Here is a 23,505-nt window from a genome sequence, read left to right as displayed (position 1 = left end):
AAAATGACCAGCACCTGGCATGATGGGCTTCTGGAGGAGATGGGATGGGTGGGGGGTTCCTCACCCCCACCTTGCTACAGGGACCCCACCCCCACGGAGCACATGCCGTTACCTCCCTCCGTCTCCTCCTTCTCGCTGCTGCCATCGTAGAAGTAGACATGCTGGGTTGTCACCTCCAGGCGGCCGGGAACAACAGCCACTGTTGTGATGAGTTCGCAGTCCTCCGAGACCACCAGCTTCTCCCGCTGGTTCTGCTCCTTGGGCTCAGCCCTGGGTGACACCGGGGGTGAGGAGACCCCAGTGACACCCCCAGCCTGGGCAAGCCAGTGCCATGGGAGGGGATGGGGACACTCACTGGTTGTCCAGGACAGGGAGGTCCTCCTCAGCCAGTTGGTCGTCCTCTAGCTCGCTCACCTTGGCCTCCTTGGCCATGGCGAGTGGGAGGGACTCAGCAGGGTTGTGGAGGTGGTCGGCTCCTGAAATGAGGAGGGGGTCAGCAGCCCCTCCCTGACCCTCCACAGCTGGGGGACAAGTCTTGTAAAGGTCCTCATCCCACCCCCCCAACTCCATTGGGGTCCATGACAGCTCCCAGCTCAACCCCACCAAGTGCATCCAACCAGTGGCACCCCCCTTGGGTGGCACCACCATGGGGGGACTCCTGGGTGGCCCCCTCCCATCAGCCTCACCCAAGTTGTCCCGTAGGGCGCTGGCCTCCAAGTGTTGGTCAAAATTCAGGTTGGGCACCAACTTCAGCCTCATCCGGGAGTAGGTCTCGGCACTCGACAGCTTCCAGCGAACCTCCGGTGGGTTCCTGGGGAGCAGGTGGGGTTGAGGCACCCCATGGACCCCTAGTTTTGCCACCCTTCCCTGGGGGCCGAGGCGGGGGTTCTCACCGGTCGGCCCAGGCGGAGCGGGGCGAGGTGAGGAGGCGGCAGAGGGACCGCCACTGCTTCAGCACGGTGCTGTGGTGGTTGTTGGCCTGCTTGAGCACGTTGGCGTGGCGGGCGTTTTCTGCCTTGGAGCGCTTTGCCACCGGCTCCAGCACCAGCTCCTGCCAAGGGAGCAGGAGAATGAAGTGACAGCAGGGCTGGGGCTTGGAGACACGGATGGAGACATCCGTGAGGAGCATGTCCATAGGGTGACATCCCCTGGGCAAGGAGAATGTCTCTGGGGTGATGTTCATGGAGTGAGGAGCACATCCCCAGGATGATGTTCCTAGGATGAGGAGCATGTCCCCAAAAAAATGTCCCCAGGATGAGGAGCACTTCCTGAGGGCAATGTTCCCAGGTTAAGGAGTATGTCCCCAGGATGACATCCCCGGGATGAAGAGCACATCCCCAGGATTAATGTCTCCAGGGTGAGGAATATGTCCCTGGGACAAGAAGCAAGTCCCCGGGATGACATCCTAGGGGTAAGGAGCACATCCTCAGGAGGATGTCCCCGGGTGGTGTCCCTGGGGTGAAGAGCATGTACCCAGGGTGAGGAGGACATCCCTGGGATGAGGAGCATGCCCCCAGAATGATGTCCTCAAGATGAGGAGGATGTCCCCAGGATGACATCCCCATGATGAGAAGCACATCCCCAGGATTAATGTCCCCAGGGAGAGGAACATGTCTCTAGAATGACATCCCCAGAGCGAGGAGCACATCCTTGGGGTGAGAAACATGTCCTCAGGATGAAAAGCGTACCCCCAGGGTGACATCCCCATCCTAGGAGCAGGCAGTACCTGGAACATCTTGCGGCTGGCCGCCTTCTCCTGCTCCCGCCGCTGAGAGCTGCTCATCATGGCATCGTAGCAAGCGTTCCAGAAATTGGACATGTGGTCATGGCTCTTGGCAAAGGTGTCCATCTCAAATTGGGCCATGGTGGGCTGGACCTACCGAGAGAACCGGGCTAAGAGGGGAGGTGTTTGCAGGGCTTGGCACCCACAAACCACCATCCAGGCTATGAGCATCCCCTGCCCTGGAAGTCACCCCTAAAGGTTGTCCCAACCTGGTGGCGATATGGGGACCCACCAGAGCACAGTCCCATCTCTAACAGGTTGGCTAGAGAAGTTGTGGCTGCCCCATCCCTGGAGGGGTTCAAGGCCAGGTTGGATGGGGCTTGGAGCAACCTGGTCTGGTGGGAGGTGTCCCTGCCCAGGGCAGGGGGTGGAACTGGATGGTCTTTAAGGTCCCTTCCAACCCAAAACATTCTGTCACTCTACGATTCTAAGCCTGGGAAGGTGTTCCCTCAACAGTGATGCCACCCCATGCCCCACAGCACCCACGTGCTTCTCGATGAAGCCCCTCCACTCTGGGGTAGTACAGAAGAGCTGGAAATCCTCGTAGAAAGTGGGGCTGCCGTTGGTGGGGGGCAGCGAGGGCAGGAAGAGCTGCAGCTGCAGGGTCTCATAGCACTGGTCCATCAGCGTCCGGACGATGGACACCAACCAGGAGAAGGTCTCTGACTTGGCTTCCAGCGAGCGTCGCAACGGGGTCTCCAGTTTGCCCAACAGGTAGCAAGCCTCATCCTTTTTGGGGGCTGAGGAGGTCTGCAGCAGGCTGTGGAGCTTCACGTACGCCAGCGAGTGCAGCTGGTGGGGGACAGGGGACATCAGATGGGGCCACCTGCCTTGCCCCAAGGGCTGGGGGGTCTCACCCTGAGCCCCAGGAAAGGGTGACCCACCTGGGGGTCCTGCAGCATGATGTAGCCCACAAGGATGCGTAGACCCGTCTGGGCCATCTCCTTGAGTTCGGAGGTGCCGTTGGCCAGGTGGTACCAGACGCCCAGCTTGTCCAGCAGACTGCTCACCCCCTCGTAGATCTGGGGGGGGGCCCACAGTGACTCCCCCAACACGTCCACACTTCCCCCCGCCCCCACCTCCAGCTGGGTGGGCTCAAAGCCCCCAGGTCTGTCCCCATCACCCAAAGACCCTTGGCTTGGCTTGACATGGGTTTGGGTTATGGGTAGGGGTCAGGATCAGGGTTTAGGGACAGGGTAGAGCCCCAACTCATAACCCTAATGAGAAACTAATTAGGGCTTGGGGGTTATAGTTGGGGTTTTGACATGGGTTTATGGTCAGGGTGTGGGATTAACGTTGGGGTTAGAGTAAGGGCATGGGATTGGGGTTAGAGCTGAGTTTTATGGCAAAAATGTAGGGTTAAGGTTCAGGATTAGGATTTAGGAGGTATGGTTATGTTTATAAAAATGAGATAAAGTTGAGGTTTAGGGTGTAGGATTAGGATTTTGGTCTTCAGTAAGGGTGTAGGGTTGGGGTTGAGGACCCCCTGCTCGTGCCCACCCACCTTCTCGCTCCACAGGGCCTGGTTGTTGTGTCCCTCGGAGAACAAGAAGTCCTGGAGCAGCCGCAGCAGCTTGAGGGCATTGTGGGTGAGACCTGGCAAGGTGGCCGGCCCCGACTCCTTCAGGTCCGTCAGCGCTGACTCCAGCATCATCTCCAACAGGCTGTGGGAGACCAGGCGGTTCCATAGGGTGGTCCTCCCTTGGTGTACACCCCACCGGACCCCGCTCTGGGACTCACCTGCGCTTGATCTCATCGGGGGGCCGCACCAGCTCACATGCTGTCCCCAGCTTGGTGAGGACGGAGAAGACCTGCCCGCGTTCCCTCCACGCTGCGTCGTCCCAGCCCTCCACGCCGCGCCAGGTCACCGAGAAGACGATATTGGTCAAGACGTTGCAGAGCTCCTCCTCAGGTGTTTGCTGCCAATGGGGAGGAAGGGTGAGAGGTCCGGCCTCCAGCACAGCCCAAGGTGGTGGGCATGATAGTTTGGGGCTCACCTGGGGGTTGCTGGTGTTGGAAACGTTGTCGCTGGGCAGCGTGTCCTGGTAGCTGCTCTCATCCAGGACGTTGGAGAGGCTGGAGCTCTTCCGTGCTCGCATTCCCGGGAAAGGCTTGAAGCTCTCCAAGGGTGAGGGGGTGTCGGGGCCGCTGGCGGGGGTCTGCGTGCCGCTCTCGGCCGTGGCGATGGAGCTAGTGCTGGCCAGGTCAAGCCCCAGGTCGAAGGGTGAGGTGGAGAAAGGTGAGAGTGGGTGGTAGACACCATCGAAGGGAGGTCCATCACCGGGGTTGGAGGATGAGCGGCTGGCTCGGTCAGAGGAATCGAAAGACTTGAAGTTGTAGGAGTGGAAGGACTTGGTGCGGCCGCTCGGGGAGATGGAGTGGTCAGAGAAGCCCTCGGAGAGCTCCTGATCCGAGGCCTCATAGCCCAGTGGCAGGAAGACGTCCAGTTCCTGCAGCTCGGCTGGCGGTGGGCTCGTCCCCTCTTTGCCGGGGGGGTCTGAGAGGTTGAGGAGCTCCAGGCAGCCCCCGTTGCCTGTGAAGCTCAGGCTGTGCTGGCGGGACTCATAGGACTCTTTGACATAGAGTTTGGTGAGCGTGTCCTGCCAACCAGCCAACCTGGCCAGTTGCTTCACCATGTCCTGCTGGGAGTAGATCAAGTGGAAGAGCTGCAAGAGAAAGCAAGGAGGGAGACCCGATGATGTTGCCCCAACTCCTGGTAGCCTTTTGGGGGGTTGGTCCCTCCAAGGTTGGTTCTGAGCTTGGTTTTGAGCACCCCAGGTCCTCCATAACCATGATGGGGTGCACCACCTCCATGTTGGCACACCACCATCCCCGTGGGCCCACATTTGGGCATGGGCAGGTGCCCAGGGAGACAACCCAGTCACAGCTCCTTGCACCCACAGCCCTGCTCACCTTGCGGCAGATATCAAGGCGGACGGTCAGCTCAGCCCGGTGGGACAGGTAAACCACGGCCACCAGGTCCTTGTAGTTGGGAGGGTCTATGGACAAGGAAGAGAGAGCATAGTGGTAGGACAGGTCCTTCTGTCCCCAAAAAGCCATCAAAGATACCCAGCCCCAAGACCAGCTGAGCCTCGTGGGAAGCAACCAGTGATGACCCCATGGCACGTGTTTGGGAGGGGTGGCCGGGGCCAGCCTGTTTTCTGCAGGGCATGTGGTACCTGCCCCGAGGACCTGCTCCGAGAGGCAGCGGAAGAGCAGCATGGAGCCGGGGATGTCACTGAGGCAGGCGATGAGCCCCTGGTACCCGATGTCCTTCAGCTTCAAGCGGTTCTTGCTGCGCTCAGGGATCTTCTCATACTTCAGCATTTTGTAGAGGACCTGGTGAGACAGAGAGAGGTAGCCACCCCGCTGCGGTAAAACCCCTGGCTGCTGGGGATGGCAAGAAGTTGGTGCTGGGGACCCATCTTACCTTGAAGACCCTCTCCCGCACTTCATCCGAGAACTTCTTCTGCACCAGCAGCGAGAAGAGGATCTCCACATGGCCTGGCTCAAAGAGGAAGGCAAAGAGCTGCTCCTGGGCAGGCGAGCCCTTCAGCAGACTGTGGATCACCTCCAGCGCCCCACAGACCTGCAGGACACAGGACCAGTTGTCCACTGCCCTCCACGTGCCTCACCAGGACCTCAGCAGCTTCTCCCCACCTACTGCTGGGCCAGCCCAAGGCACACCGAGGTGTTTGGTGGCCAACGGGTGGCTCAGTGCCGTACCTGCTGCTCATCCTGCGCCCCAGCCACATAGCTCAGCAAGCTCTGCATCTCCTCCCCAGAGAAGCTCCTGCAGAAGAAGTCCTTCACCAGGCTGAAGAGGGATGTCTGCACCGTCTTGATGTCGTCGGTGGCTGTGGTCTTCTCCCTGGAGGTGCTGATGGATAGACACGCATGGGCATTCTCTTTGGGGATGTGCACAACCACCCTCCTGCCCCGTGTCACTCATCGACGGCATGATCCCAAATCCCACCACTGAGCCCGAGGAGCTTCAGGGCAGCCTGGTGTCTCTTCTGGCCAACCCTGCCCACCGGGACATGTCTACCCCATGCACTGCCATGGGGAGTGGAAGGTCATGCACCCACCACCATGCTCCCACACCAGGAGATTATCCCACGAGGTGCTTGGGGGGGGGGGGGGGGGATACTGTCCCAAGAAAAGGGTGTCTACCCCAAACCGTGGCTCTGAGGGGTGAAGCCCACCACCAGGTCAGTGTTCGGGGTTCCAGGCTACAAGTGGCGGCTCACCCGTAGTACGTCCGGATGGAGTCGAGGAGGTACTGCACCCCATACTTCTTACGGATGCGCTGCTTGTGGTCCTTGATGACGTTGGCCAGATACTGGATGTGACCTGGAGGGAGAAGGTGTGAGTAGCCAGGGAGGCCAGTTGGGATGGAGAACACCCCCAAGCACCCCCAGTTCCCACCTAAGCGGACAGCAAAGTCGCTGTTGCTCCAGATGCGGAAGTCAAAGAGGAGATGCTGGTAGAGGAGGTGCAGCAGGAGCCCACTGCCCTCAGAGGCCATCTGCTCCATGAGGATCTGCGAGGCCATCAAGGTGTTCATGTCCAGCAGCGGACCGGAGACCTGCCATGGGTGAGAGGGGAGACTTGCAGCCCCGGCGTCCCCCTTGGGGAACGGCCCTAGGGGCCGTGGAATGGAACTTTTGGTAGCCCCCCACACCTTCTGCAGCAGCGCCCCGATGATGGCTGGCCCATGGCACTGCACCAGGCTCTCCTGGTTCACTGGATGGTTCTGGATGAAGTTCTTCACCAGCAGCAGGAAGGCGGCCACACTGTTCCTCTCCAGCCTGCTCTCTGCAAGGCACAGGGCAGAGCCCCACCAGTAGCTGTGAGCCCTGCGCCCACCTAAACACCTTCCTACAGCGCTGCCTGCAAGGGGCATTCTGGAGACCCCACCATAAAAGTTCTCTGCAAATTTTTCAGCCTGTTCCTCTATTTCCCCCAAATTTAAGTGAGTGGAAACTTGTGTTGCTCTGAGCTTCTTGGAAATAAGCAGCTGGGTATCAGGAGAAAGCCCATTTCACCAATCAGGAGAAGGCTCCTGCGTGAACCCAACCCTACTATAAGACACCAGAGACTCCACGCAAAGGCAAGCTGGAGGTAAGCCAGCTGGAGACACCCTCATCTTCCCAGAACTGCTTGTTTATGACTAATTGGGTCATAACAACATTATAAGATGTCAATGGTTTCTCCATTACCCCATAACTCTTGGTGCCCCAGGTGAGACCTCTCCCATGGTAGACACCAGCCTGCTCCAGGCAGCACCCACGTGGAAGTGGGGTTAGCTCCATGTCTCCCGAGGTCCTCACCTGAAGACTTGCCCAGCGGGATGAGCATGCCCTGGGCATTCCTGGAGGACGTCAGCTCTGGTCCCACCAGGTCATTGGTCTCCTGTTCATCCTCAGGTTCTTCCTTCTTGGACACCACTTGCTCGAGCAGGGGCAGTAGGACACCCATCCCACCCACGCAGTTGACCACGTCCTGCCAGAAGGAGGCCAGAGGCTTTGCTGGGTGCTGCGTGATGGCAGCAGCGTGGAGGAGGAGGTCTGTCCTGCCTGCTCATGGGCTCAGCCCAAGCTGGGGAGAACCAGGCCCTGTGGCTTGCAAAGATCGGAGTGTGCCCTGACCCACAGCATAAACCTAAAACAGGTCCCCAAAAAGCACCCCTTCTCCTGCATCACCCATGGTACCCACCCTGGACACTGAGGACCTATGGGGCATGCAGGTCCTTGGTGGATCCATGGGTCATGCAGGTCTTTGGTGGATCCCATACCATGTAGCAGAGTCCCTGTAGGGTCCAGGGGAACCACTATGGCCATCCAACACTCCTTGGGGGTCCTGCCCCTGCCCATACCCCAGGAGGGACACAGCTACCTCCACGCCATGGGGTGGACGGACCAGGACAAGCCACCCCGTACCTTGATATCCCAGTTGACCACCTTGTGCCCTGTCAGCCTCCCGTCCAAGCCATGGCTGGGAGAAAGGTCCAGGCAGATGTTGTTCCTGCAGGCCTAGAAGAGAGCACCATGGGAGTATCCTCATGCTCCTGGAGATATCACCTACGGCAGAGGGACTACTGGCGCTGCCCCCATCTCCAGGGAGGTGGCTCTCCTCACCTGTGGGGTGTAGTACAGCAAGAGCTTGCTGCTGAGCTCCACCAGGTCACCTTCCAGTGTAAATGGTGATGTGACGTTTGGTCCTGGAGGAAAACGATTGGGGTCAGCTGGGGCATGGTGGAGGAGACCCCAGTTGCCACCAGCACCCTTGTAGATGTCCCCTGTGTTCCATCCTGACGTACCCGCGCAGAAGAGCGCCTTGACTTGAGCTTGCTGAAGAGCCTCGCAGAAGATGGCCACTGAGCCCAGGTGACCCTCCAGGGAGGTGGGGCTGCCCCACTCGGTGTCCTGGCTTCCAGCTGCCGTGGTGGCCACCACCCCCTCGGTGGGGGGCTGAGTGGGGGTCCAGGCGTGGGGGCCCAGAGCAGCAGGGACAGACTGGGAGCGTCCGAGTGTGGGGCGTGGGGTGAAGACCAGCTCCGGCCCGTGGGGTGCTGGTGGGTGGCTGGTGGTGGTGGCAGTGGTGGTGGTCGTCCGGTGGCCCGCAGAGCCGATGCAACAGGAGGTGAAGGACTGGAAGGGAGAAGGAGATGTGCTTGGCCCCCAGCCCCATGCCATGGGGAGGGGACGGGATGGGTGACGGGGGGGTCCTCCACCTCGTGGAGGGAGGGGAAGCGGAGCTGCGCCGTCTTCCGCAGGTGCCCATCGGCGTAGATGCTGACAATGTTCTGGCCAAAGGGCCGGCGGCCAGCGACGTGGACAATGTCAACGCAGTGCTGGGGGGGACAGAGAAGAGGTGTCAGGTGTCCTGGTTGTACCCCCCGAAGGGGATGGGGACAGGGGTGGGGATGACACTCACCCAAGCTGAGTCGTTGAAGGCAAACTCCGGCAATGCCACCGTCATGTAGTCCTTCTTGGTGCAGACGGCCACCACCAACACCCCACCAGCGGTGAAGAACGCCTCAAAGCCTGTCCCACCAGCCGTGAAGAAGCTGGTGGAGGAGAACCATGGTGAAGATGGTGGTGCTGCTCTTCCTCTTCCTCACCATAGCCCCCCGAGGTCCCTCCAACTGAGCATCACCTGTAGAGCTGCTTCCTCTTCGGCCTCACCAGTGGCTCGGGCTCCTCCTCGCTCAGGCACAACCAGGCGTGGAAGGCGAAGGCACCACCGGGCCACTTCTGGACGGCGGGCACCATGATCCCCGCCATGCCGGGCGTCAGGTCGAAGCACTGCAACGCCCGGGGGGGTCCCTCGACCCGCGCCATCCCCGAGAGCGCCCGGATGACGGGGGCCGCGTAGGGATGCGGTCCCCGACCCCTCTCTTGCCGCAGCAACCTCAGAAGCTGCCGCAGCTCCCCGGGACGGATGGAGAGGCTGCCCAAGGCCTGCAGCAGCTCCAGTAAATTTTCCGAGCAGGCAGCTGGCAGCGCCGGTTCGGTGGCCAAGGCACCCAACAGGCAGCCCACCATGCCCGCCTTGACGCAGGTGAGGCGGCTGGGCAAGGAGGCTTCGCAGAGCCGCCGTAGCTGGCCCGAGAGGAAGACCTGCAGCTCCCGGCAGGCCAACGCCGGCAACCAGGCCAAGAGGATGAGCAGGGGCTGCTCGTTGCGGATGGGGCGCACCGGGAAGGAGCTGTGGTCGCCTTCCACTGCCTGCCGAAACACAAGAGTTGGTTGGCGAACCTGACCTCGTGGAGAAGGACAGGTCCTCCTCCTGGTCACCCCGGACTGGTGGTAGAGACCCTGTGCGACAAGCGCTTTGGAGACTCCCATGGATCAAGCCTATCAGAGACTCTTGTGCATCAAGCGTCTTGGAGAACGCTATGCATCTAAAGTCTTGGAGACCCTTGTGCATCAAGCGTCTTGGAGAACGCTATGCATCTAAAGTCTTGGAGACCCTTGTGCATCAAGCATCTCGGAGATCTCCATTCATCAAGGGTTTTGGAGCCACCATGCATCAAGCCCCTTGCAGATTCTCGTGGATCAAGAGTCTTGGAGACCCTTCATGCATCAAAAGTCTTGAAGACCCTCGTGCATCAACCATATTGGAGACCCTCATGCACCAAGCGCCTTGGTGAACCTCATGCACCAAGCATTTTGGAGCCCCTTGTGCATCAAACATTCTGGAGACCCTCGTGCATCAAACATTCTGGAGACGTTGGCACATCCAGCAGTACCACAACAGAAAGGGCTCAAATCTCCCCAAAGCTGAGCATGACTCCAAGCTAAAGATGGCCCAAGAACCCCTCGGGAGGAAGCTGATGGGAAACTAGCAGGGTGGAGAGGACTGGGGGGCTGCTGGGGGCTGCTGGGGGCTGAGGTCCACCACGAACCACCAGCACCTAGAGTTTTGCTCAGCATGAAGGAGAAGCAGACATGCTCACCATGTTGAGGAGCTCCTGGAGCAGGCGTTGGGTGGGCTGGCCCTGGCTCCTCAAGACCTCATAGAGGTGGGCATAGCCGATGCGTTCCTTGAACACCTCCTGCAAGCACCCGGGCACGTGGGACCCTGCACCGAGCCCCACCACATGCTGCTTTCACCTCACAGCATGAAAATCCCCAAACCCAGCCATTTTTGGGGTGTTCCCCCCACCTCGGTCCACTGCCTACCTTGGCTGAGGGCGAGTTGCTCATGATGGCAGTGAGCACCCCGATGGCGTGGACTGCGATGGCGTCGGAGCTGCTGTCGAAGACCTACAGAGACATGGAGGTGGTGGGTCTGCTGAGCCATGGGACTGGGGGGACACAATCCACCACGCCTGGTGGTTTGGTTATGGGGTGGCCCCACACAATACCTGCTGGATCCTGTCACCATCTGGTGGCTGCGTGGGGACTTCGTGCTGGGCTTCACCCACCTGCCGGGAGCTGCCGAGGTAGAGCTGTGGGACACAGGGTGGGCGTCAGACCCAGAGAATGTCACCCAGTGTGGGGTGGGGAGAAGAGGGAAGGAGGTTATGGAGGGTCCCCACCCCATGGATGCTGCTGGATGCAGCCACACTCTCCCGGCATCATTTAGAGTCAGGAAGGGTGAGGATGGAGATGAGGGTGCCCAACCCTGGTGTCACCAAGGTGGGGACACCAATGTGGCCACCTCGCTACCTTGCTGTTTTGGAGGAGCCGGATGATGTGCTCGAAGCAGTTGTTGCTGAGAAAGACAGCTTGGAGGACCGGCCGGTCCTCACAACTCAGCATGGCCGGGATGGCATCTACGACGATGCGGAGGCGGCTCAGCACCCATCCCACCTCCCCGCACCCATCCCACGTCCTCCACCAACCTACCCAGCATGAGGACACGGAGACCGATGAGGCCGCCGGCCGCCTCTGGCGCCAAGGAAGCCACGGGCAGGTCCGAATTGAGCACCCTGAAGTAACCATCCAGGAGGACACGCAAAGGCACGGGGCCGGCGCCGGGGCTGCTGCCGTGCAAGACGTGGACCACGGCCACCACGCCGCGTAGGGCCAGCTCCAGCAAACCGGGGATCGGGGGGTTCCCCCCGCCTCCCCGCCGCAGCACCCCCAGCAGCACCTCCACCGCCGCCGGCGTGATGGCCCGCAGCGCGTTGGGCTGTCGGGATGACGGGACACGGAGGTGTGTGTCGGGGGCGGGGGGACGACGACAGGCTTTTATATCGCCTATCGCGATATAAAATCCTTTATTTAAGCTATTAACCCTCAGCCCAACGGCTCTGGCACGGCGGGTTTCGACCCATCTCCCCCCGACCCCGCTCCCGGCCGCCTGCGAATTAATTTAAAGCCAATTAATTAATTTAAAGCCAATTAATTTAAAGCCAATTAATTTAAAGCCAATTATTGGCAGAGCTATTAATTAAATTCTGATTTTTAAGCCTTTTTTTTTTTTTTTTTGGCGTTAATTAAAACCTATTTCTGCTCAGATTTATTCAGCCGAGAAGTTCTCATCTGCCACCCCAGATGAAGCAGCAGCTTCAGCTCAACCCCCTCTTTAATTTAATTAATATTTAATTAATTTAATTTTTTTGGTTTTTTTTAAGGTAAAACCCCACCAAATTTAGGGCTGGAATTTTAAATGCGGTTTTTTTAAAGGCTTTTGGAAAATGAAAGGGGTTTAACTCCAGCCTTTTATCTCGCTGGGAATAAATCAAATAAATCAGGGTTTATCACTCAGATGATGATCCCCAAATCCTCCCCCCCCCTCCTTATTCCCAACCCCCCCCCCCCCCCCCATCCCCTTCCCAACTCTTACCTTGGATCCGGAGAGGATGGCCCCAAAAAGATGGATAAGCCGGAGCTGGAGGGTTTCGGGGAGCTGCCCCCCGCCTTGGAAACTCTCTGCGAGGATGAGGAGGGAAAGATTTAATTTGGGGAGGGTGGGAGGGGGAAGAAGTAAGAAAAAATAAAAAAATAGAGGGGGGGGGGGAAAAACCCCTCCTTTTTTTACCCAAATCCACCCCAAAAAAAAGCTCACGGGGGTTTTTGGGTTTTTTTGGGGGTCCTAAAAATTGGGGTTTTATTCAAAAATAGGGTTCGGGTGGGGGATTTACAGGCTGGGAGTTTTAGGTGATTTTTTTTTTTGCAACGCCTTTGCTTCGAAAACGGGGGTTTTTGGGGGTTTCCCCCCCAAAAAAAAGTCCCTTTTGTGTTGATTTTGGCAGGTTCCCGGGCAGGATTTAAGCCCTGCTTTAGGATCCTATACCTGCCCCCGGGACCCCGTACGTCCCCGTACGGGGACGTACGGGGTCCCGGGGGCAGGTATAGGATCCTATATTTGCCCTTGGATCATATAGAGATCCCGGAGAAGGTACAGGATCCTATATTTGCCCCCAAATCATATACCTTCCCTGGAATACTGTATGTCACCACGGATCCTATATGTTCTCCTGGATCCCATCCCCAGCCCAGCATCATCTCTCTGCCCCTGGGTGCTCTACGCACCTATGGATCCCATACTGACCCATACCTGGGTGCTCTATGCACCTATAGATCCCATACTGACCCCATACCTGCCCCTGGGTGCTCTAAGCACCTATAGATCCCATACTGACCCCATACCTGGGTGCTCAATGAACCTACGGATCCCATACTGACCCCATACCTGCCCCTGGGTGCTCTAAGCACCTATAGATCCCATACTGACCCCATACCTGGGTGCTCAATGAACCTACGGATCCCATACTGACCCATATCTGGGTGTTCTATGCACTTACAGATCCCATACTGACCCCATACCTGCCCCTGGGTGCTCTAAGCACCTATAGATCCCATACTGACCCCATACCTGGGTGCTCAATGAACCTACGGATCCCATACTGACCCCATACCTGGGTGCTCTACACACTTACAGATCCCATACTGACCCCATACCTGCCTCTGGGTGCTCTAAGCACCTATAGATCCCATACTGACCCATACCTGGGTGCTCTACACACTTACAGATCCCATACCTGCCCCTGGGTGCTCTACGTACCTACGGATCCCATACTGACCCATACCTGGGTGCTCTATGCTTCTATAGATCCCATACCGACCCATATCTGGATGCTCTATGTACCTATGGAACCCATACCCACCCCTGGAGCCCAAGCCCGGCTCTGGGGGGCAATGGGGGGGGCCGGGACCCCCCCTTTTACCTTGGAAGAAGGCGCCGAACTCGGGGGGCAAAGGGGCCGGGGCGAACTTGTATTTACTCTTCTCCTTCGCGCTGATGACTTCCCTGGAAAGAGAGGGGTGAAGCTTTGGGGGGGTCGGGGGGGCTAGGAGTCGGGGGGATGTTGGAATCTGTTGGGGGGGGAATTTTGGGGTGCAGAGGAGGAGGGGGGGGTGTGAGGGTGTCCCGTCCCCCCCCCGCTCACCCGCTGAGCTGCCGCCGCCAGGTCTGGTAGGGGTCGAAGAGGCACTCGCAGAGATGGAGGGCGTAGAGCATCCCGCTCTCCAGCTGCATCCCGCTCCCCTCCTCCTTCAGCTGCCGGAAAACGGGAGCAGGATTAACACACACCCCCCACCCTCCAAAAAAAAAAACAAAACAAACCACCCCCCACCCCCCAAAAATGGGGCAGGGGTGCCCCCCCCCCCCCCCACCCCACGCCGTGCTCACCTTGTTCCCGCAGACCCGCAACAGCTTCAGCACCTCCGGGATGAAGCCGGGGGTTTTGTCCGCTTGGATGTTTTCCAGGTTCCTGGAGGGGGGGAATAATAAATTGGGGGGGGGGGGTGTGTGTTAATACATCATGGTGGGGGGGGGGTCGATTCACCATGGGGGGGTTTAATTCATCATGGGGGGGGGTTAATGTATCGGGGGGGGGGTTAATGCATCATGGTGGGGGGGTCGATGCACCATAGGGGGGGTAATGCATCGGGGGGGGGTTTAATGCATCATGGTGGGGGTTAATGCATCGGGGGGGTTAATGCATCGTTGTGGGGGGGTTTAATGCATTGGGGGGGGGGTGTTATTGCATAGTGTGGGGGGGTTGATGCACCATGGGGGGGTTTAATGCATTGGAGGGGGGTGTTATTGCGTGGGGGGGGGTTTAATGCATCATGGTGGGGGGGTCGATGAACCATGGGGGGGTTTAATGCATTGTGGGAGGGGGGGTAATGCATCGGGGGGGTTTAATGCATCATGGTGGGGGGGTCGATGCACCATGGGGGGGTTTAATGCATTGGGGGTGTGTGTTATTGCATCGGGGGGGGTTTAATGCATCATGGTGGGGGGGTCGATTCACCATGGGGGGGTTTAAAGCATTGTGGGAGGGGGGGTATTGCATCGGGGGGGGTTGTTAATGCATCATGGTTGGGGGTGTTAAGGCATCATGATGGGGGGGTTAAGGCTGTGGGAGGGGGGGTATTGCATCGGGGGGGGGGGGTTACTGCATCATGGGGGGGGTATTGCATTGTGGGGGGTATTAAGGCATGAAGACGGGAGGGTTAATGCACCTTGGGGGGGTGGTTAATGCATAGCGGGGGGCCAATACGGAAGCCAGCATGAGCCAGGGCACATCCTCAGCTGAACCCCATCCGTGGCTGGGAAAGTTGCAGGGGGGGGGGACAGGTGTGTCGTCTGTCCCCCCCCCCCCCGGCCAGGGACACGGAGGGGGTGGCTTCGTGGGGACGCTGCTGCCGGGGATCACCTTCTGTGGGCTGGCGGGAGGTGGCAGGGCCAAGGGGGTGGGATGCACTTTGCTGGGGGGGGGCGGGGGGCAACGATGCACTTTTGAGGGGGGCTGGGGGGGGAATGATGAACTTAGGGGGGGACGCTGTGTTCCGGGGGGGTAAATACTGTGTTTTGGGGTGATGTGACGCACTTTGGCAGGGGATGGTGTGTGTTGATGCACTTTTGGGGGGGGAATGCCCTTTGGGGGGGTCATGCACTTCAGGGGGGGGAGGTTGCACTTGGGGGCGTTGGTGGGCTGCGGGGGGGGGATGTTGTGCCTCAAGGGGGGGATGCTTTGCCTTTGGGGTGTGGGGGGGGGACATCAAGGAAGACACCAAGGTGGTTTGGGACCGTGGTGATATCAGTTTGGTCCCTTCAACGAAGATTTGCGGGGGGGGGCAGAGGAACCAAAGATGAGGGGGGGGGGTTCCCTCAATGTCCCCCCCCCCCCACCACCACCTGGGTGCAGAGCTGGGGCAGAAGGACCAAACCCAGGAGCCCCCATGGGTTGGGTGGGTGATGGAGGGAGGCTAGGACCGCCCGCCCCCCCCCCCCAGGGGTGGTGGTGATGGTGATGGTGGTGGTGATGGTGGTGATGGTGATGGTGATGGGGGTGGTGATGGTGATGATGGTGGTGATGGTGGTGGTGATGGTGGTGATGATGGTGATGGTGGTGGGGGTGGTGGTGGTGATGGTGATGGTGGTGGTGGTGGTGATGATGGTGGTGATGGTGGTGGTGATGGTGATGGTGGTGGTGGTGGTGGTGGTGATGGTGATGGTGGTGGGGGTGGTGATGGGGGTGGTGATGGTGATGGTGATGGGGGTGGTGATGGTGATGATGGTGGTGATGGTGGTGGTGATGGTGATGGTGGCGGTGGTGGTGGTGGTGATGGGGTGTCACCCACCTGCAGATGATGATGAAGAACTTGAGGAGGAGCAGGGCCTGCCCCAGGCTGGTCCCAACGCCCTCTTCCCGCGGGATCTGGACCACGCATTGTCCCAACCGCTGGCTCAGCACCACCAGCACCTCCCGCGGCAGCACCGGGATCTCCGACACCGACTCCTCCGGCCTGTGACAGGGTTGGGGGGGGCGGCGTTCGGAAATGGGGGGGACAGGATGCGACCCCCCCCCACCTCACCCTCACAACCCACCATCAACCCTCCCCTACCCCCCCTCTTCAAGCTTCAGACCGGATGGTTAAAAACCACCGAGAACGGATGAGCCGCCTAAATTTAGCTGTAGGTGTCACCACCGCCCCCCCCCCCCCCCAACCTCCTCCACGGGGTGTCACTCTTGCAGCACCCATGGGTGCTGGGGTGCTCCTCACCTCCTGGGCTCCAGCGAGGGCAGGGCGATGATCTTCTCGAAGTTCATGACGAAGGCTTCCAGCCACTGCTGCAGGTAGGAGAGGTCCTTCTGCAAGAGGGAGGAGGAGGAGGAGGAGGCTGAAGCCGCTGGCCAATCACATCCCACAATGACCACCGCCATGGAGATATCGGCCAATCAGATCCCACACCGACCACCTCCGTGGAGGTATCAGCCAATCAGCAGCCAGAGAGGTCAAATCTCCCCCCCCAGGAGCCACCGGTTTATTGGCACCGAGAGTGTGAGCACGCCCCCCTGGGAGCCACCAGCCAATGGGCAATCAGAGCAGAACAACCTGTGGAGCTGTTGACCAATCAGCAATGAGAGCAACACAACGTGTGGAGCCCCTGGCCAATCAGAACCCAGAGTAGAATAACCGGTGGAGATGCTGACCAATCAGAACCCAGAGCAGAACCTGTTGAGCCACTGACCAATCAGAATCCAGAGAGTACAACCTATGGAGTCGCTGACCAATCAGAAGCCAGAACAGCACACCTTGCGGAGATACTGACCAATCAGCACAATCCATAGAGCTCCTGACCAATCAGCATCCAGAGCCACACCAACCTGTGGAGCCACTGACCAATCAGCAGCCAGGTCACCTGCCCCTGCAGGCGGCTCCCAGCCAATCAGGGGGCAGAGCTGGTCACGGGTGGCCACCACCACCTGGCACGGGCTGGCCCAACGTTTGGGACATGGTGTCACCACCCTGCCACCACACTGTGGGGACACCCGTGTCCCCGAGCACCCCGATGTGACACCTTGGGGACACCAGAGTCCCCGAGCACCCCAACACAGCCCCTTGGGGTCACCGATGTCCCCGAACACCCCGATGTGACACCTTGGGGTGACCCATGTCCTTGAGCACCCCAACACAGCCCCTTGGGGTCACCGACGTCCCCGAGCACTCCGTGTGGCATCTTGGGGTCACCCATGTCCCCGAGCACCCCGATGTCGCACCTTGGGGTGACCCATGTCCCTGAGCACCTAAAGTGGCACCTTGGGGTCACCCATGTCCCCGAGCACCCCGATGTCGCACCTTGGGGTCACCCATGTCCCTGAGCACCTAAAGTGGCACCTTGGGGTCACCCATGTCCCTGAGCACCCCGATGTCACACCTTGGGGTGACCCATGTCCCTGAGCACCTAAAGTGGCACCTTGGGGTCACCCATGTCCCTGAGCACCCCGATGTCACACCTTGGGGTGACCCATGTCCCTGCACACCCCAGTGCAGCCCCTTGGTGTCACCCACGTCCCTCAGCATCCAAACACAGCACCTTGGTGTCACCCACGTCCCCTCACACCCCAGAGCGACACCTTGGGGTGACCCATGTCCCTGCAACCCCCAGTGCTGCACCCTGGGGTCACCCACGTCCCCGAGCACCCCAATGCAGTTGCTTGGGGTGACCCATGTCCCCAAGCACCCCAAAGTGGCACCTGGGTGTCACCCATGTCCCCTCACACCCCGACACAGCCCCTTGGGGTCACCCAGGTCCCCTCACCCCCCAACACAGCTCCTTGGTGTTACCCACGTCCCCTTGCACCCCAGTGTAGCCCCCCCCCTTGGTGTCACCCATGTCCCCAAGCACCCCCATGCTGCACCTCGGCGTCACCCACACCCCCGAGCACCCCCATGCAGCACCCTGGGGTGTCCCCAGCCCAGCCAGGGACCGTCCCCCCTTGGGGACACCCCTCTCCCCACACCGACCCCCCTTCTTCCCCCCCCCCCCCCCCCCTCTCCCCGGGGACATGGGGGTCCCCAACCCCCCTGTGCCCCCCGCCCCGAGGGGACCTCACCCCCCTCCCATCACCATCCCTCCCAAAAACTGCCACCCCCGAGCCACCACGTCCCCTGTGTCACCCATTTACCGCCGCGTCCCGTGATCCCCAGCACACGGGGGGGGGGGGGTGGGGGGGTCCCCCCCTTCCCCTCTCCCCTCCATGTATGTCCCCCCCATTCTCCCCCCCCCCCAGCACCCCATTACCTGGCCGGGGGGGTGATCGTGGCCATCCATGTCCCCGGCACACGCCGGGATGGGGACAAGGTGACAGTGGGGGTGTGTTGTCATGCGTGTGTGTGTGTCCCCCCCCCTCCTTTTTTTTTTTTTTTTTGTTGTCCCCGCCCCTTCGCTCTTGTGCAAAAAAAAAAAAAAAAAAGCCACCCAAAAACAACCCCCCCCGAAAAAAAAACAACCAACCAAGCCCCAACCACCCCAAAACCATCAGGAAATGCCAAGTCACCCGTCACCCGCCGCCCCCAACGGCGCTTCCTCCCGCCGCCCGCCACCGTTTCGGGGTGTCACCACCGCCTTGTCCCCAACGCCGGGGGCGCCCCCTTTCTCCTTCTCCCCCCCCCCCTCAATAACCGGCAGCTGGTCACGCTGGGGGTGGGTGACAAGGGGGTGACACCAAGCTCTCCACCCAGCTTGGCTTGCGCCCCAATAACTGGATCCACCGCTCCTCGCCCCCCCTCCAACCACCACCACCACCAATGTGTTGAGTTTGCCGGTTCTCAGCATCCTCTCCTCCCCTCAATGTCCCCCTCCCTATGTGTTGTGTCGTGTCCCCCACCCCCCCCATCCTTGCACCCACCCGCAGCCGGTGTCCCATCCCGGCGGGGGCCGGTGGCCCTGTCCCAGCCGGTTGCCGGCTGGCAGAGCCTGTTGGGTGGCTTCTTGGGCTCGGCCGACGCGGTGCCACCTGGGAAGGCTTCTCCCGGCACCTCCCGACATCCCCCCCCCTCCAAAAAAAAAAAGCAAAAAGTGACACCAGGTTGTTGTCACCTCCCCACCGTTGGGTCCCCAGTTGGAGGCACCCCACGGGGGTCCCAACCCCCCTCACACCCCCACACCCCCCCCCCCCCCAAAACTGCAGCTGGTGTGGGACAACGTGGCCGGCACCATCCCCACCATGGCACGGCCACCCCCCCCGGGGGACACCCCTGGGGACATCCCTGTCCCCCTGGTGGCTCGGTGACACGAGCTCTGCCTTATTTTAAAGCCACGAGAGATAACACATCCCTCATCTGCTGTCACCACCCCCGGCCAGGGGGACGATGACAGGGGGATGCTGCCACCGAGGTGACACTTTGGTGGCACCACCGCTGGTTGACACCTCCAAACAAGCCCAGCGGTGGGACGCTAAAAGGTTGACACGAGGCAGGGACATGTCCCAGCAGCCTTGTCCTCGCCGGGTGCTTGGGGACGTCACCGTGGTGAAGGGCCAGCATGGGTTTGCAGGTGACCAGGCTGAGGAGGTGACACCGAAGTCCTGTTTGGTGCCTTTCCGAGGTGGCACGGTCACCCCGTCGGTGTGACTCGGTGAGGGGGCACGCCATGTGTCACCAAGGCAGCAATGGCACGGGACGTGTCCCCGTCCCCGTATGAGTGTGCACCCCGCGATGGCGATGCAGGTGTCCCCATGCAAGCTTGGGGACCTGATGGTGTGGCACGTGTGTCCCCAGATGTCCACGCACACCTCGATGGAGTGCCACGTGTCCCCATATGGCCATGCACACCTGCTGGCATGTCACATATGACCACGCACACCCTGATGGTGTGGCACGTGTCCCCGTGCGACCATGCACACTCGATGGCACGGCACGTGTCCCCTGTGTGAGCTTGTACATCCCAACAGCGTGGCGCCTGTCCCCACACAACCACGGACACCTCTACGGCGTGGCACATGTCCCCACACAACCACGGACACCTTGATGGCATGGCACATGTCCCTGTACAACCATGGACACCCGCAGGGCATGGCGTGCGTCCCCACACAACCATGGTCACCTCCAGGGCATGACACATGTCCCCATACAACCACAGACACCTGTAGGGCATGGTGTGTGTCGCCATACAATCATGGTCACCTCCACGGCGTGGCACGTGTCCCCACACGACCACGGACACCTGTAGGGCATGGTGTGTGTCGCCATACAACCATGGTCACCTCCATGGCACCTGTCCCTATCCAACCACAGACACCTCCATGGTGTGGCACATGTCCCCATACGACCATGCCCACTCAATGTCACCGCACATGTCCCTCCACCACCACGCCCACCCGATGTCATGGCAGGTGTCCCTGTACCACCATGTCCAGCTGATGTCACCGCATGTGTCCTCGTACCACCATGTCCAACTGATGTCACAGCAGGTGTCCCCGCACCGCCATGTCCACCTGATGTCACCGCACGTGTCCCTCCACCACCATGCCCACCCAATGTCCACCATGCCCACCCAATGTCACGGCACGTGTCCCCGTACCACCACGCCCACCCGATGTCATGGCAGGTGTCCCCGTACCACCATGTCCAGCTGATGTCACCGCATGTGTCCTCATACCACCATGTCCACCTGATGTCACAGCAGGTGTCCCCACACCGCCATGTCCAGCTGATGTCACCGCACGTGTCCCTGTACCACCATGTCCACCCAATGTCACAGCAGGTGTCCCTGTACCACCATGCCCACCCAACGTCATGGCATGTGTCCCTGCACCACCATGCCCACCTGATGTCACCGCACGTGTCCCTGTACCACCATGTCCACCTGATGTCACAGCAGGTATCCCCGTACCACCATGCCCACCTGATGTCACCGCACGTATCCCTCCACCACCATGCACACCCAATGTCCACCATGCCCACCCAATGTCACGGCACGTGTCCCCGTACCACCACGCCCACCCGATGTCATGGCAGGTGTCCCCGTACCACCATGCCCACCTGATGTCACCGCATGTGTCCTCATACCACCATGTCCACCTGATGTCACAGCAGGTGTCCCCGCACCGCCACGTCCAGCTGATGTCACCGCACGTGTCCCTGTACCACCATGTCCACCCAATGTCACAGCAGGTGTCCCTGTACCACCATGCCCACCCAACGTCATGGCATGTGTCCCTGTACCACCATGTCCACCTGATGTCACCGCACGTGTCCCTGTACCACCATGCCCACCTGATGTCACCGCACGTATCCCTCCACCACCATGCACACCCAATGTCCACCATGCCCACCCAATGTCACGGCACGTGTCCCCGTACCACCATGTCCACCTGATGTCATCACATGTGTCCCTGTACCACCATGTCCACCTGATGTCACAGCAGGTATCCCCGTACCACCATGCCCACCTGATGTCACCGCACGTATCCCTCCACCACCATGCACACCCAATGTCCACCATGCCCACCCAATGTCACGGCACGTGTCCCCGTACCACCATGTCCACCTGATGTCATCACATGTGTCCCTGTACCACCATGTCCACCTGATGTCACAGCAGGTATCCCCATACCACCATGCCCACCTGATGTCACCGCACGTATCCCTCCACCACCATGCACACCCAATGTCCGCCATGCCCACCCAATGTCACGGCACGTGTCCCCGTACCACCATGTCCACATGATGTCATGGCAGGTGTCCCCGTACCACCATGCCTACCTGATGTCACCGCACGTGTCCCTCCACCACCATGCCCACCCAATGTCCACCATGCCCACCCAATGTCACGGCAGATGTCCCCGTACCACCATGTCCACGTGATGTTACGGCAGGTGTCCCCCTACCACCATGTCCACCCGATGTCATGTCAGGTGTCCCCGTACCACCACGTCCATGCAATGTCACTGCAGGTGACCCCATACCACCACGCCCACCCGATGTCACCACACGTGTCCCCTGTACAAGACCCCCAGGACCTGTCCCACCAAAACCTGCTGGGTCCCAGGGGATGCCGTGGGGCCGGATGAGGTGACACCACACCTGTCCCCATCCCCAGGGGACAGAGCGGGGTTTGGGGGGCAGAAGTAACCCCTTTTCACCCCAAAACCCCGGCTGGTCACCCCGAGCTGTGGGCGCAGGAGCTGGGGGTGACATGGGGGGGGGGGGGGGGTTGGGGTGTCCTCTCCTGCAGGATTTGTGTGTCCCCCCCCCCGTCCCCAACCTGATAATTAAGGACAAAACGAAGCTCTGGGGACTCTTGCGGATGGGACATGGGGGGGTCCCTGGCCGGAGACCCTCCCACTCCCCATCGGGACATGGGGGGGAGACAGCGGCGATGCTAAGGGGGGGTCTGGGGGGTCCCCCTGAGTAGGATACTCCCCCCCCCAGAGGCAGGACATCCCCCTTGTGTCCCCCCCCCCCCCCCTTGTCACTCCCGACGCTCCAATGTCACCCGCGGCCGCACCTGCCGCTGGGACCTTGAGGGGGGGGGACACACACAGACACGGACACCCCCCCCAAACCCTCCCACTGGGTGTAAGGGGGGGGGCGGACCCACCCCCCCCCCGTCCCCCCGGGAGAGGCGGGAAGGGGGTGCGGGATGCGGTGGGGGGGTGGTCCAGGGGGATGCGGTGGGGGGGGGTCCAGGGGGATGCGGTGCCCCCCCCCCCCCGGGGGTAAAGGCCCGGGGTGGTGGTGGCGGGGGGGTCCAGGAGGAGGAACATGGTGCCCCCCCCCTTAAGGGGGGAGCACGGGGCGGCGGGGGGGGGTGGGGGAACGTCGCGGACCCCAGGATGCGGCGCTGGGCTGGGATGTGGGGGGGTCGCGGGATGCAGTGCGGGGGGGGTTGTCACAGTGGGACACGGGAGGTGGGGGGTCCGGGGGGTCGCGGTGACCCCCATGGTGGGAATATTGGGGGGGGGTTCGCGGACCTCGGGGTGCGGTGACCCCCGCGGGGGGGGGGGGGGAATGTCGCGGACCCCCGGGATGTGGCAGGAGGGGCCGGGGGGGGGGGGGGGGGGGCGCAGTGCCCCCCAAGGGTGTCGCACGGAGCTGTGGGGGGGGTGGTGGTGGGGTGGTGTCGCGGCCCCCAGGATGCGACAGTGGGGTGCCGGGGGTGGGGGGGAATGCGGTGCCTCCCCCCCCCCCAAAACGGGGCGGTGCGATACGCTCAAGGTAGTGCAGCTCCCCCCCCCCCCCCACCTCCAAGCAGGGGGGTGCGGGCAGGGCACGGGGGGGGGGATGCAGGTAGCGGGGATAAAGGGGGTGCTGCCCCCCCCCTCTCCTCCTTCCTTTCCCGGGGGGGGGTCCCCGGTGCCGCCCTCACCTTGGCGAAGTAGAGCATCCAAAGCTCGTAGAGCCGCTCCCGGGAAGCCATGCCGGGCCGGCACGGCTCGGTACGGCGGGCAGCTCCGCCCCCCC

General features: G+C 60.9%; 1 protein-coding gene across 1 annotated transcript in view; it reads right to left on the bottom strand.

The window, feature by feature from the left end:
• Window positions 1-23,461, bottom strand: part of NBEAL2 (neurobeachin like 2) — a 29,816-nt gene extending 6,355 nt beyond the window's left edge. The window contains exons 1-35 of the mRNA XM_074157647.1: window positions 23,411-23,461; window positions 16,318-16,406; window positions 15,895-16,059; window positions 13,934-14,015; window positions 13,692-13,801; window positions 13,470-13,552; window positions 12,086-12,171; window positions 11,143-11,428; window positions 10,963-11,069; window positions 10,474-10,557; window positions 10,248-10,346; window positions 8,945-9,516; window positions 8,723-8,855; window positions 8,520-8,639; window positions 8,106-8,436; window positions 7,924-8,006; window positions 7,726-7,818; window positions 7,117-7,288; window positions 6,468-6,601; window positions 6,212-6,371; window positions 6,034-6,136; window positions 5,510-5,663; window positions 5,214-5,372; window positions 4,963-5,122; window positions 4,697-4,782; window positions 3,781-4,449; window positions 3,524-3,702; window positions 3,288-3,447; window positions 2,668-2,805; window positions 2,270-2,575; window positions 1,727-1,876; window positions 894-1,051; window positions 649-811; window positions 356-456; window positions 113-270 (exon numbers count right to left, since the gene is read on the bottom strand). Of these exons, the coding sequence (XP_074013748.1) occupies window positions 113-270; window positions 356-456; window positions 649-811; window positions 894-1,051; window positions 1,727-1,876; window positions 2,270-2,575; window positions 2,668-2,805; window positions 3,288-3,447; window positions 3,524-3,702; window positions 3,781-4,449; window positions 4,697-4,782; window positions 4,963-5,122; window positions 5,214-5,372; window positions 5,510-5,663; window positions 6,034-6,136; window positions 6,212-6,371; window positions 6,468-6,601; window positions 7,117-7,288; window positions 7,726-7,818; window positions 7,924-8,006; window positions 8,106-8,436; window positions 8,520-8,639; window positions 8,723-8,855; window positions 8,945-9,516; window positions 10,248-10,346; window positions 10,474-10,557; window positions 10,963-11,069; window positions 11,143-11,428; window positions 12,086-12,171; window positions 13,470-13,552; window positions 13,692-13,801; window positions 13,934-14,015; window positions 15,895-16,059; window positions 16,318-16,406; window positions 23,411-23,461 (5,884 nt within the window). The remainder of the gene's footprint in view (window positions 1-112; window positions 271-355; window positions 457-648; window positions 812-893; window positions 1,052-1,726; window positions 1,877-2,269; window positions 2,576-2,667; window positions 2,806-3,287; window positions 3,448-3,523; window positions 3,703-3,780; window positions 4,450-4,696; window positions 4,783-4,962; window positions 5,123-5,213; window positions 5,373-5,509; window positions 5,664-6,033; window positions 6,137-6,211; window positions 6,372-6,467; window positions 6,602-7,116; window positions 7,289-7,725; window positions 7,819-7,923; window positions 8,007-8,105; window positions 8,437-8,519; window positions 8,640-8,722; window positions 8,856-8,944; window positions 9,517-10,247; window positions 10,347-10,473; window positions 10,558-10,962; window positions 11,070-11,142; window positions 11,429-12,085; window positions 12,172-13,469; window positions 13,553-13,691; window positions 13,802-13,933; window positions 14,016-15,894; window positions 16,060-16,317; window positions 16,407-23,410) is intronic.
• Between the last annotated feature and the right edge of the window lie 44 nt (window positions 23,462-23,505).

Source organism: Numenius arquata, chromosome 12, assembly GCF_964106895.1.
Source record: "Numenius arquata chromosome 12, bNumArq3.hap1.1, whole genome shotgun sequence".
In the NCBI taxonomy this organism is placed as follows: Eukaryota; Metazoa; Chordata; class Aves; order Charadriiformes; family Scolopacidae; genus Numenius; species Numenius arquata.
Note: the sequence above shows the minus strand (reverse complement) of the source record. Positions and strands in the feature narration are given on the sequence as shown.